The following is a 13,837-nucleotide window of genomic DNA, read 5'->3' as shown; positions in this document are numbered from 1 at the left end:
GATCTCGAGATCTTTATTTTTTTATTTTTTATTTAATAATTAAATAAATTTTATTTAATAATGTTATAATTTTTTTTAAATATTTAAAGATATAAAAAAAATGTATGAAAAAATTTTAAAAAAATATTTAACCATCTCGTGAGTGTAGCCCGAATGCAAAAGCAGTTTTCGTACATTCCCTCTACCTTTTTTTTTTTTTTATGCTTTCACTTTCTTTCGTTCAATCCCAAGACACTTTTTTTGCTGTATCTCTGTCTCTGATCTCTACAATTTTTCATATTAGTTCGCTTATCTTGTCTGTGAAGGAAACCCTCTTCCTTAAGGTTCATGCATGTTCAGTACTATACATTTGCGTACTACTCGATTTGTCTACTTTCACCCTCTGGCCGTTATAAGCTATGATATTTATATATAAACCATATGCATGTATGCTAATTGTGTCATTGCGTCGCGAGTGTTTTGGGAAGAAATGGAAATGGCGAGAGAACATGATGACTGCATAGAAGGGATACGCAGACCAATATTTTCAATCGGAGGGGAACTGATGAACACTTTGAATGTGGATCTTCATCAGGCTGTCAAGAATCTCTCTGCTGAACTTGACGCCAAGGATGCCCACTTTCTCATGGAACTCATTCAGGTTCATCACTCATCACTCTCTCTCTCTCACTCTCTCTCATACATAAGAAATATTTTAGTTACAAAGATATTACATAAAAGTAAATCTAGAAATTAAAGTGGCCTGATGTAGTATTTATTGTAAAGTTACTTTTAATGTAAAGCAGATATAACGTACACATCACGTGAAGTGACGTTAAGTTTATTTTTGTATAATCTCTTTATATTTATAACAGTTTTCATGTGAAGTCACATCAGTCTGTAGCACGTCAGTTTGTGAGTTTTCTCACGTATATAGCACTCCTAACTTTATTTTCTTAGGTCCCAATTATGCCCACATGCCAAAATTTTCATCGACTTTCACAAATTTTTAATTCCAATTGTACCTTTTCAATTTAATCGAGTAAAAAAAAAAAATTTACGGAACAAATTAGCATGCACATAGGACATTAATAAACAAAATTAATTAATATAGAATTGTGATTTTAGTTTTAGTTTATTACTGATCATAGGTTAGTTTGACATTAATTAGAGATAGTGAATTTTGTGTGTCAGAATGCGGAAGATAAGGAATATATGATGGATCCATCGCTGGAGTTGGTTATTACTTGTGAGGACATAATGATCACGCCCACGGGAGCTCCTCCAGCAACATTGATGCTTATTTTCAACAACGACAAAGTTCTTTCTTCTGAAAACATAGACTCCATTTGCAGTTTTGGTCGGCCCATCAAGAAAGTAGGAAAGAGAAAACGTGTTTATATTGGGGAGAAAGGTATGACACTAACGCCAAATATTATCAAATTCAGATCAACAAGCATATCTATATATATATATATATATAAAGATGATGATCTGAGTTATATACATATATATATATATATATATGTTTAAGTGGATCGATTCCTAAAATTTATGCATGTTTTGTTTGTTTGTTATAAAATTGTTATAAGCTGCTAAATGTGGGAGATATAACCTTCTGCAAACGTTCTGGAGCACAAAGATTGAAAGAACTCTTAACCATAGATTGCTGACATTACCTGTTGGTTCAGATTCAGATGGAGTTTTGCTGTCCGACAGGTTTGATGTTTTCATTGACTATGATTTTCAGCTGAAGGATCTTTCTGAACGGTTTCTCCTCAACCCATATATATATATATAGAAGCTCGATCGCCTTCATGATTACAATATCTGACAGACGTTGCTTGAAATGTGCAGGAAGATCGGTACTGTCCGAACTACATCTCATGAATCAGTGAAGAAGGAAGAAGAATCCATGGTACTGGATGTTGCTCATCATGAACTGATCATGAATCAGATGAATCCAAAGGATAGTTTGATTAGGAAAGGGTTGGCTAGGCTCATCCTTGGTTTTCTAGCAGATCATCCTATGTTGAAGATGGAAGCAGATCATGAGAGCCGACATGAAGCTATGAAAAGGCTTCTGAATACGACTTTCCTGGAAATTGTCGAATTGAAAGTAAGCCAAATGATAGGTTGGGATAGATCAGAGGCAAGCTCAATGCTTTACACACAAAAGTTGGAGAAATCCAGTGGATATTATAAGAATATAATTGAGTATGCTACATATTTCTCCCAAGCATTAATATCGGAGGGTTTGTTATGGGAAAACAGTGATCATGATATTGGTGAACTCTCTGACCTGATAAAGTTGTGCTTCGTACTTGAATTTAATGAGGAAGCAGTGGCCTTTGTGATGAAGTCCAGGAACTTGCAGATTTTCGTGGAGGACGAGGAGTTCCTCACTTCACTCTTTCTTTAATTAATCAAGGATCCGGACATGCTTCCGTACTGTAAACTTTACTAATTTGTTTTGTTGTAATTTTTAATTAGTGGAGAAAATTAAAGCGATTTTAAATTTATTTATTTTTAGATCTTTGATCCAAGTTATAATCAGTTAGATAAACTAGCGCCATGTTGGTATGATATTTGGTCGTGGACCAGCCGGCAACACAGTACTTATAGTTGCGATGTGTTTAGATGTTGACTTGGGTTGTTAGTGTTTGAATTTTTTATAAATAGTAATTAGTTGCAATGGTGTAATGAGTTTTGCGGGGTCTATTTAAAATATATTTAGATGTTAAGATGTGTTTAGATTTATTTATGAGAAATTGAGAAACGTATTAATCTCACCGATGATTGAGAAGTTGTTGTAATGATTGAATAATTAATTTATTAAATCTTTTACTAATAAATAACATAAATTCTCTCAATGCATGTAAAAAATATTTTTCTACTACTTTTTACATTTTTTCTTACTTGAAATTTATAAAATAATAATAATAATAATAATTATCAATAAAAAAATAACAGTAGCATGCCTACATTTTATTCCATTATTTGTGTACATATTATTTAATAAGTAGTACAAAATTTTTGTGCTGGAAAAAAAACAAAGAAGAAAAAAAACTCACCCACCTATCGTTACAAAGGTTTGGGGAAGAAGGAAATACTGGGTGAAAGAGAGGGAGAGAGAGAGAGAGTGAGAGAGATTGACAAATTCATTTTTGTGTTAGCTAGTTAATGTTCCATCATGGAACAGTATAAATCCAGACTGAGCTTTGTTCAGTTGATGCACTTTTGCGTGTTTGGATGCTCGAAAAGGTCTAAATTCGAGCCCAGTTAAGATCATCTGAGTGCATTCAAAGATCCAAACGAGACCTTACAATGGACGCCCCTTACAAGTTGAATACACAGTAGTCAACGTACACATGATACTCATGACTGAGCAGCATCTAGCCTTATAAGCTGAACCATTTATTTTTTTAAGGCACATGAAAAATCACAAACATTCTTTTAGCAATCTTTGGACATTAAATTTTATTACTAAAAACTACACATTAATGTGTTTGGTTTTATCTTCTACTTGGCAAGAAAAATGGCCCGTCGCTTATAAACACCATAGGGCCTACTAAAAAGCACCAAATCGAGCAAAGGTATACTGCTGAGCAAATGAACTCGACTATCTCATGCTAAGTAGAGGTATTGAGCAAGTGGTCCTAAACCAATTACGTGCCGAGCAATTGTAATACAAGCATATTATGCCAAGAAAATATGCCTAGTACATGATCTTAAGTCAGCTTGCATGATGCGCCCAACGCAACCTCCCAACCAAGTGAACTGAGTAGCCAAGCCCAGCGCACCATCCCAATCTGTTAGAAATACTAGATCAGAATGTACAGCGGAAGTGATATTACCTTATAGGAAATATCTCGGATATAGTGCGGTTGTTCCACGGATTATCTAGCGTCATTGTTCGTCCACGATCTTTGCATCGATGGTGGAGTGTGCTACGTGATAATACCAGAGCAATACTCACACGTTCCATAGCTTAGATGCCGTGACTAGAGAAAGAACCATTTTGAGAGAGAGATCATTTTTTATTTATTTATTTATATAAGTATCATCCAAAGGGGAGAGAGGCTATGTAAATAGCCCTTCTAAGTGTAACCCCCGGCTGGCCTTTAATGGCCAGTCATCAAGTCTCATGAAGTGGTTTAAGAACCACTTCATAACCACCAAGAGAAGGTGAATGGGTGCCCACTATGGGTGCCCCTTTCTTACATCTCCCACTCACACATAGTGGGCAAGACACCAGGTCTGCATCCCTCAATATGTTCTCAATCTTGTTCATACTGGCAAATAGGCCGTGCGACCATCGAGCACAACTGTAAAAGAAAAATGGGAGCACTATATCAAATCTCTCCGAGAGAAGACCAGCATAGCAACATCCCTAAAAGTGTCTCGTTATGCCCCGACTCATTTGGTCACATTAGACCAAGCATCCCTAATCCCTCTCGAGTCCAAATGACTCAGAGCAATGCTCAATCTCCATAAAACATGATGTACTCACAGCTATATCGCAACTCCCAAGAAGCAACATAACTTGCCAGCAATGAGTACACACCATTATCGATGTGTTACCAAATAGTCTTCCCTTCGCGCTCATGTCATTTAGTTTCATTCTAGTCGATGCCTCTTTAGACAGCATCATACATGGCCATAGATAACATGCCAAAGTAGCAGACACTAAAACATCAACCTCGTAACATAGTCAAAGGTCTCCTAAGGGCATAAATAAATTAAGGTCATCAATTATGACCTACAGGACTCATACGGTGAGGAAGCAGGGAACCATTCACTCATCTCTACTGTTGGTCGCAAAAGCACATGTAATATAAAATACATGTTACGGTGGATTTCTCTTTCCGAAAAAAAAGTGTATATCTAATCTCAATATACCGTACAGATCTTAGTCTAGTCGCTATCTCAGCGCCTAACCCGAGTCCCTCCATTTGCTCGCTATCCAAAGCGCCAAAGAGGATCTCGCATCTGGCTTAAACCACAGGCTATATGGATTGTGGGTAACCATGCACGGGTCCTTAGACCTCATCTTAGTTCCCACTAAGGCGACATATCTTTTGTGTCTTACAACTTATCTCTCTCTGGACAAGTACAAAGTGACACATTGTCTCATCTTTGCTCGCTACCTCTTTATAGCGCCAAAGGCGATCGCTCGTGTGAGTGAGCCGATTTAAGCCTGTCAATATACCTTTTTCACCATAACTCTTAAATTTATGGTGAATATGTGTGCTTACCAAAGAATGCTTCTAATCAAGTCACATGATCATAGAACACATCAGTATCATGTGCATGACGAGCAATACCGTGAGGTACAGAGAAATCACATGGTCAACAACAAATTATTAAACCACAACTCTCAAGTGGTGTTTTAATGACCATTTCTCTCCATGCGCATTCTAATGTGTAGTAACTTTCCAAAACATGCTCCTACCAAGAGACTCAGCTTTTACATGTAAAAGTCCTTTGCACAACCATGAAGTCAGCGATGACTCATCGCGAATCTAATTTAGGTCAAACTCACAATATAAGCTGTAGATTCTAGTCAGCAAGTCTAACTGCAATTTTTAAGAATCTACAAGGTGACCTCAAATGTTATTCAGCAAACTTAATTTGCGACTTCAAGGTTTCATATAAATCTCTTGCACTCAACAAAAGCATGTGAGATAACCATGATTTATTTTTCATTAAGGGTAAAGCGATTAGGGCCTTTGCCCCCAAAGACAATCATAATAGTCTAGTCATTACTTTTAACGACAATCGCATCACAAACTCACTTAACAAAGTAAGCTATATTTACCCTCTAACAAAATCTTAACCTCTAACTCCCATGAGCAAACCATAATGGAAACACCAAACAGTATAGACAAAACTAGATTCTTTAGTATTTTCTATCTCAATAATTGTCTATGGATTTTGAACAAGAGCTCCTAGAAACTGTTTTTCTTATATACAGTCTCACAAAACATGAAACCTGAGCTTCTTTTCACAAACCCATGTCCATCACCTAGTAGTATGGAAAACCTCTTATTAGGCGACAATTAATTATTAAAGACAACCAGTTCGCAATATCTCTTATGATGACACTTTTCTAATATTGTCAACAACGTTCAAAGAACCACATTTTATTCAATAGGTCGTTTAAAAAGCGAACCATCTAATTCTCCTCTGAGAATCAGCTATTTAACACCTTCAAGAAAAGTTTCAATAAATATGCGATCAATGGCTATTTAAATGCAACTCAATTAGTGCCAAGAGATGGATCTATACCTCTATCAACTCCACTTTTCCTTTATCAATTAGATCAACAACCCCAAGTTGGATCATATAAGTGAAGCGAATCTAAGATTCTATGTTGGGATTCCTACTATGTGAATTCAATACCTTTAGCGGAGCCATATTACAAATATTCTCTTCTAGTCTCTAAACGACGAGATAATATTGATATAAAGCTACCACGCTATTTAAGAGAATCTTTATATTCTATAACTTTTGGGAGTCACTATCACTAATGGTACACCTTAACTCAAAGGTATACTCCCACTATTTTTGGCGATCTTATATAAAAATAATTTCAAAAAAAATATTAAGGTTAAGGAAATGTGGAATGAAACATTATAAAAACGTTCTTTCCAAAAAATAAGTATTACAAAAATCCACAATTCCCCACCCTCGCCGAAAATACGAGTAATTTTCTTGACTCAACCAAAAAATGATCAAGCTGATATCCTCTCGATTTTTAATAGAATTCACGTTTGTACAAAATAGTCACTTGGCCTTTCTAAAAAGCGAATGAACTCGATCTAAGGACGACAAATCAAAATTAAGGCTGCAACCCCATATTACATCAACCCAAGTGTGATATAACAATTGATTTGCGCCATAATTCATTTATAACACCATTCTCAGCAAGTTAATAAACTGCGAGATAATTGTTCTCATCATATAACTCATACGATTGTGATTTTTTAAAAAAATTTTAATTGAAAAATATATTTTCATAGAAAAAATTTTGGATCGCATTTATATGATGAAACAACATATTTATTATCAAAGTCCTTAGTGTGCATGTATAGGAACTTTCACATAGAAAATGCTCATATTGCCTTTTCTCTTTGACTCTACTAATCCAAGGAGAGGGATCTCATTAGCGAGAAAATATTCAATTTCTCAATACCGAGTTAGTCACATAAAAAAAAATTTCTTCTCTGATCGAAGAAATTCATTTGAGCCAATCAGAAGCATGGACTAATCAACTCGGGCTACTTAATCCTCTAATTTATCACATTCTAAAAAATTAAAGACAATTCTAAAAAAAAAGTCTAACAATACAAGTGATAAATTAAGCTCACAATCACATGCAATCACAATACATGTATGAAAAAAATAATCATCACATTTCATTCAAATAATTATTATTCACAAAAATAATAATTTCGGCAATTTATAACGTAAAATAAAATGCCAAAAAAAAATGTGACAACAAAAAAATATCATGGCAAGCATGTATTTAATAACATAATCACATGCAAAAATATTTCAATAAAAATTTTATGCCACAATAACATGCTGAATAAATAACTAAAATCAGCAAACTTACCGATAATAAGCTCTAGCCCAAATGGTTGAGCTTATAGTCTTTGTGTGTGAGGTATTGGGTTCAAATCACCACCCAAGCATTTTGCAAAAAAAAAACTTATGCCACTGAATTTTGGACAGCCAATGGGCTGCACCCACATGGGCGCCCAGTTGCTGTGCAAGCCTGTGCCTGCTGGGCTCATAGCCCAAATCGCTCAGTGACCTCCTTTTTTTTTTTTTTAATTAAAACAGATGGGTTTAGTAGAAAAAAAATTTACTGGGCCGGGCCCAAAGCTTGATTTAAAAAAAAATGGCCCAAGTCCATTTAGCAGGCCACGTGTATATATTAACCCAAAAAAAAAAAAATTGCACTGTTCTTCTTCTTCCTCCAACGGTTACAGAAGATATAACGGAAGAAAAAAAATGTAACCACCGCCAGTTGCACTGGGTGTCCATTAACCAAGACTCCGAAGGTCCTGGCAGAGGCGCCAAGCCATGGCAGCGTCGCCCCCATACAGAGGGTTGCACTGTGTACAGCGCTGCACCATGGCAGCGTCACACAGCTGTGTGTGATGCACTGTGCAGGCTTTTTCCACCACTCACTGGTGTGTGTAGCACCGCAGCACCTCGCTGCACCTGGTGCGCATTACACACAGTGCAGGTGGGCAGCACCACCTTGGTGGTGCGTAGGTTACGCTTCAAAAGTAGCAGTTGCAGCGCGATGCACCAGACAATACACTCAACTGTTGCCACCCTCTCAGCCAACGTCTGCTACCGACTCCATAGCAGGCAGCTTTACTGTCGTGTTTTGGAGAGACCTACTCCTCTGCGCGCAGCAGAGTCCGCTGCTCCCCCATGGTGCGTGCTACCATGCGCGTAGCAGAGGACATCACCTCTATGTGGAGAAGCGTGCGCCTCCATGGTGCGCACGACCCTGCGCTACACACGATTCCATGTTCAGCATGGGTGAGCACTGCACCAACAGTGTACCCACGACGTTGCTTGTGACGCAACACCTGCTGCGGCGATGCTTTTTGCACAGCACCGCTGGTTGCGCAGCACCACTATGGGCGCGCAAGGCTCTGTGCTTGGGTGCCAGATGCAACGCCACACGCCGTTGTGGACAATACAGACCTAGCTGCGGCCTGCCGTTGCTTTCAACAGCCGTTGCATGTGCAGCAGTGCTACCACCGCAATGACCATCCTCGGCAGCTCATGATTACAAAACATTGGAATAAAAAATCACATCATAGAAAAAATATTCCTTAAAAGAAATCAAGATGACAAAGTATAAATCGGGAACAACCATGGCGCTCTGATACCAATGTTAGAAATACTAGATCAGAATGCACAGCGGAAGCGATATTACCTTATAGGAAATATCTCGGATCTAGTGCGGTTGTTCCACGGATTATCTAGCGTCATTGTTCCTCCACGATATTTGCATCGATGGTGGAGTGTGCTACGTGGTAATAACAGAGCAACACTCACACGTTCCACAGCCTTGATGCCGTGACTAGAGAAAGAACCATTTTGAGTGAGAGATCATTTTTTATTTATACAAGTATCATCCAAAGGGGAGAGGGGCTATGTAAATAGCCCTTCTAAGTGTAACCCCCGGCTGGCCTTTAATGGCCAGTTATCAAGTCTCATGAAGTGGTTTAAGAACCACTTCATAACCACCAAGAAAAGGTGAAGGGGTGCTCACTATGGGTGCCCCTTTCTTACACAATCATACATGCCAAACACATGCGCTACAAAAAAACAATTTATTTATTGTTACTTGTTTCCTAGTAAAATGATTATTTTATACTAAAATGAGTTTATTTTTCTCACAAATAGTCATTTTTATCACAAATAACTTGTCATAAATGTTCATTATTCTTATAGTGATGATACCGAACAAGTATGCATAGTGTATCTTCCCAATCAACTTGAAGGCTAGCTCGCTTGCATGTTGCCAAGCAATAAGCCTGCCTCACTACGGAGCAGTTGACACTATTATCTCTCAAGAGTTTTCAAGAAAGCAAGTGACTTCAAAGCTTCACGATGGAGCAGTTGACACTATTATCTCACAGCTTTCTTACATTTAAAGTGTATATTTTCTCCATTATATTAATCAGATCTTACATTATGTCCATCCTTTATCGCATTTTTGTTACCATAGCATATAACGTTATCCAATATATCATAAACATGTGAAGAAACTAGTTATCAACTGTCATTATCGATGGCATGATAGAAACAAACAACGCCAAAAGAAGTCTGGCGACCAACAACATTTTTTTTATAACATCTGTAATAGCTGCAGTGACTAGAACAAAGACTGCACATAACAAATAATATCCAAGCAGAGCTCTTCGGATTCAAGCAAGAGATAGATTTTGTATTGAGATCTTGGACAAGTTTTCAAACAACCCCTTAATTTCTTTATTATTATTATTATTATTATTATTATTATTATTATTATTATTATTTATTGGTTAGTCATCACAATCAACATTTGATTTCTTTAGCAGCATTTCTGATATCAATATTTGTGAAAGGCATTGAAAAACATTTAAGGTCTATGTCGTGAGCTATAAAAAAACATTGAGTATTGATGGTGTCTAATTTTATGAAGATGTATATATATTATCTTTTAATATCGATATTTTTTATATTATTATATATATATATATATATATATATATATTAAACAACATTTGGAGAATTTAAACATTCGAAAATGTAAGGAAACCAAATTACCACACAATATCAATCAATTCGAAATTACAAGCAAAAGCACTCCCAACATAAAAAGTAAAAACAGAGAAAATCCCAACAAAACAAAACATGCTGGTTTACACATCATGGAAGAGCATTAATAGAATCAACAACTGATTCATGCTTGATATTTATGCCAAAGACACCTAATTTAAACACAGATAGTAACTATTTAATTACATAGTTTGAAGGGGAGATAGATGTAAGGAACTCCTCGTCCTCCTTGAAAATCTGCATGTTCTTGGACTTCATTACAAACCCCACTGCTTCCTCATTAAACTCAAGGACAAAACACAACTTTATCAGCTCAAAGAGTGCACCAATATGATCGTTGTTTTCCCATAACAAGCCCTCGGATATTGCTTCAGAGAAATATGTAGCATACTCAATCATCTTCTTATATCAACTGGATCTGCCCAACTTTTGTGCAAATAACTTTGAGGCCTCTCTATCCCAACGTATCATCCGGCTCACTTTCAATTTCACGATTTCCTCTGAAGAAAGTGATAAAGTATACTTTACAGCGATGGGTTCGACTATCTCTAGGAAAGTCATATTCAGAAGCCCTTTAATAGCTTCATGTCGCCTCTCTACTTTGATCTTCAACACAGGATCTGCTAGAAAATCGAGGATGAGCCTAACCAACCCTTTCTTAATCAAATTATCTTTTGGATTCACCTGATTGAGTTGAGCAACATCCACCATTGATGTTTCTTCCTTCTTTACCAATTCAGATATGGTCCGGACCCCCATTTTCCTGTACATTTCAAGCAGCTTTGTCCTAGGTAATGAAGGCGATCTTCGCTGAGGATACCAGACAAATATGGGTTGTGGAGAAACCTGTTCAAAAAGATCCTTCAGCAGAAGATCATCATCAACGAAAACATCATGCTTGTCGGACAACAAAATTCCATATGAATCTGAAGCAACTGGTAATTTCTCCAATTTCTCCAACATAGCAGTGAGAGTTCTCTCAGTCTTTCCACTCCAGTGCTTAGAAACATAGACCCAGAACTTCAAATAGTCTTCATGTGACACTTGGGGTCTTGAACTTTCCCAAACCTTCCAAAGCTGGTAGCAATCATCAACAGAAGGATTGTTGTTAACATTGAAAGCCTTTGAGAAAAAAATAGTAGCTTCTGGTCATAGTATTTCTCCAAAACTTGCAGGCGCGAACTAAAGAGATCATCCTTGTCATGCAAAACACACTCTTCGGGGCTGACCCACTTTCCATTCTCAGTTCCATTTGGGATCCAAATCCTTTTGGCTGCTTCAGTGTTCGACTCCCAATTAAATTCACTCAAGTAGTTATAAATTTGAACGATAGTGGAAAACTCATGATGGAAATCAAGGTGCCTGGCAATCAATGGGCATCCTTTCATTACATCCACGGTAACATGAATATGATTAAGCTCATTTTTGTATGATCTAATGTTAGAACCATACAAACCTTCATCAAGAAAAGGTCCATCCGTATGCTTCAAATGATAGTCCCACGTAGAATCGATCAACAAGCACTGATCTGGAGGCCTATAACCATCATTCGTCTTCAACCATTTTTGAGAGATTCTTTTGCAGAAAGTGTCTGGAAATTTGTAACTCCCATGATCATGCAATAAAATGTGGATGCATTCTAGAATGGCAACCGCATTTGCAGGAGTTATGACGTAAAGGTCCTGTGGGAAAAAAAGACCATCAGCAATAAACTTTACGCCACCTTTGAATTCTGTGACAACCCCTATACTTTTTAGCTCTTTCTTGTATTCATGAATTTTCTTGCCATAATAATTGTCACTGTCGTCTACGAAAGGGAGCAGAGTAATTGGGGCAATTGAATGCCAATCTGGACCATACAGAATGCAATTGCTTGGAGATCTGCGATCACCAAGTCTAGTTCGCAGCCACTTCACTTCACTTCATGGACAAGTTTCCTAAGATCTGGAGGAAACTTTTGTGGAGTATCCTTTAGCAGTTTCTAACATGACAAAAAGGACATAACATTTTCTTTCGACATGAAAGCCGCTTGCTGCTTGAAACTCTGGGCAAATACTTTGATTGCCTCCTCAAAATCCACTTTTACTCCTATTTACCGCAACTCGGTTCTGTACTGCAAGAAGATGCTGCCTCCATAGAAATCGTGATCAATGAGTGGGAAACCGCTGAAAACGTGTAGGATGCAAGCCCACTGAGAGTCAAACAAGAAACATTCTCCTAGAGACATGTAACCAATATTTGTCTTGAAGCATTTTACACCACTCAATGTCTTGATGAGTTTGTTGGATTGTCCTGAATGACACATACATTCCAGTATCAATATAACAGCCTCAACTGTCAGAAAAAAGAAGGATAAAGGTGATTTTAAATTGCCTACAACAAACTTGTAACTTCCATTGAAGCCAATTAACACACCAAGGGACCTGAGTTCCTCTTTATAAGAAAGGATTTCATCCCCAAAGTAACCTGTGTCGATGAAGGGGATGTTACTGATTTGAGATGCAACTTCCCATTTATGATCAAACAAAACATATCCAACTGGAGACATGTCACCTCTAGTTGTCCTTAGCCATCTTCTTTCTTTGATAGTATTGATGAATTTTTCCGGTGCAAGATAATTTTCCCTCAGAAACTTGACGAAATTCAAAACAAAGAGTACCTGGCTTCTAGTTAAAGTGGAGGAATCAACAAGAGACATGAGATGCTTCCCAATAAATTCACATGCTTCTCCATACTTAAACATGACGCCAATTGTCTTTAGCTTCTCTTCATATTTTTTTATTTGATCACCATAGAAACTTTGATCAATCAATGGAATATCAGCAAGCACAGATCCGTTCTGCAAAATGTTTCCCAATGAAGAAGTAAGCATGAATGAATGAGATGGTGGCTTGTAATCCAAGCAGCAATTGGTAGTAATCTTTAGCCAGCTACCTTCCTTTATGCTTGCCAAGAATCTCTTTGGAATGTGAGTTCTCCTACATTTCAGGTTTTGAATCCAATCCACAAGCAAGAACGCGTTTTGTTTGATGAGAGGTGCAGAAACAACAGGAATTGCGACATTGGGAGGAGTTATATGAGGGATATCAGAAGTAGCAACATGCATTTTAAGGAACTCCAAGAGCTGTTCTCCAAAACAAGATTCACCTGCAAAAAAATCCCGGCGCAAGTATTCTTCTCCTAACTCAACATGGCTTTCACCTCTCCATGGATTTGAACCAGTCAATCCCGCCCATTTGCTTCGGTTGGCAGGGACCAGAACCCCTTTCCTTTGCCTGATTAGATTTCCATAGTTATCTACGAGGGGCATAATACCACATAAATAATCTACTTCACATTTTGACTGATGACTCTTTGCGAAAGAGTGATATAAGAAGTGAACAAAGGCAATGGCGAGCTTCCGGATATTATTGATACATTTATTAATGTGAGCTGCATAGTCATTTACATCCACAGCACCAACCTTGACATGTTCTTGAAGCCATTGTTGTAAAGTCAT

The 13,837-nt window shown here is 37.4% G+C and overlaps 2 protein-coding genes across 4 annotated transcripts; one reads left to right on the top strand and one right to left on the bottom strand.

Moving 5' to 3' along the window:
• Positions 1-322: 322 nt before the first annotated feature.
• On the top strand, positions 323-2,468 carry LOC121238699. 3 transcript variants are annotated; one of them, XM_041135874.1, is made up of 4 exons: positions 323-640; positions 1,174-1,393; positions 1,671-1,749; positions 1,837-2,468. In XM_041135874.1, exons 1-4 carry the CDS (start codon positions 425-427, stop codon positions 2,399-2,401), a joined length of 1,080 nt encoding a protein of 359 aa, XP_040991808.1. In that variant the 5' UTR covers positions 323-424; the 3' UTR covers positions 2,402-2,468. The 3 variants fall into 3 exon arrangements, with proteins under 3 accessions (XP_040991808.1, XP_040991736.1, XP_040991657.1); XM_041135802.1 differs by having other exon boundaries at positions 325-640; positions 1,572-1,698; XM_041135723.1 differs by having other exon boundaries at positions 325-640; positions 1,572-1,749.
• An 8,278-nt stretch (positions 2,469-10,746) lies between these two features.
• On the bottom strand, positions 10,747-13,837 carry LOC121263964. Its single transcript, XM_041167006.1, has 3 exons — positions 12,435-13,837; positions 11,508-12,219; positions 10,747-11,415 (listed from the first exon to the last, which is right to left on the bottom strand). The coding sequence occupies exons 1-3, from the start codon at positions 13,835-13,837 to the stop codon at positions 10,747-10,749; spliced, it is 2,784 nt and encodes a 927-aa protein (XP_041022940.1).

This window comes from Juglans microcarpa x Juglans regia, chromosome 1D, assembly GCF_004785595.1.
Source record: "Juglans microcarpa x Juglans regia isolate MS1-56 chromosome 1D, Jm3101_v1.0, whole genome shotgun sequence".
In the NCBI taxonomy this organism is placed as follows: domain Eukaryota; kingdom Viridiplantae; phylum Streptophyta; class Magnoliopsida; order Fagales; family Juglandaceae; genus Juglans; species Juglans microcarpa x Juglans regia.
Note: the sequence above shows the minus strand (reverse complement) of the source record. Positions and strands in the feature narration are given on the sequence as shown.

Excerpts from the sequence above, each read along its gene's own strand:
- LOC121263964 (XM_041167006.1), bottom strand. The coding sequence starts at position 13,837 with ATGACTTTACAACAATGGCTTCAAGAACATGTCAAGGTTGGTGCTGTG. Across the intron at positions 12,220-12,434 it reads CAGTACAGAACCGAGTTGCG|ATCTCCAAGCAATTGCATTC; the intron begins GTAAATAGGAGT and ends TGGTGATCGCAG. Across the intron at positions 11,416-11,507 it reads TCTTTAGTTCGCGCCTGCAA|CTTTGGAAGGTTTGGGAAAG; the intron begins GTTTTGGAGAAA and ends GATTGCTACCAG.
- LOC121238699 (XM_041135723.1), top strand. The coding sequence starts at position 425 with ATGTATGCTAATTGTGTCATTGCGTCGCGAGTGTTTTGGGAAGAAATG. Across the intron at positions 641-1,173 it reads TTCTCATGGAACTCATTCAG|AATGCGGAAGATAAGGAATA; the intron begins GTTCATCACTCA and ends TTTGTGTGTCAG. Across the intron at positions 1,394-1,571 it reads TGTTTATATTGGGGAGAAAG|CTGCTAAATGTGGGAGATAT; the intron begins GTATGACACTAA and ends AATTGTTATAAG.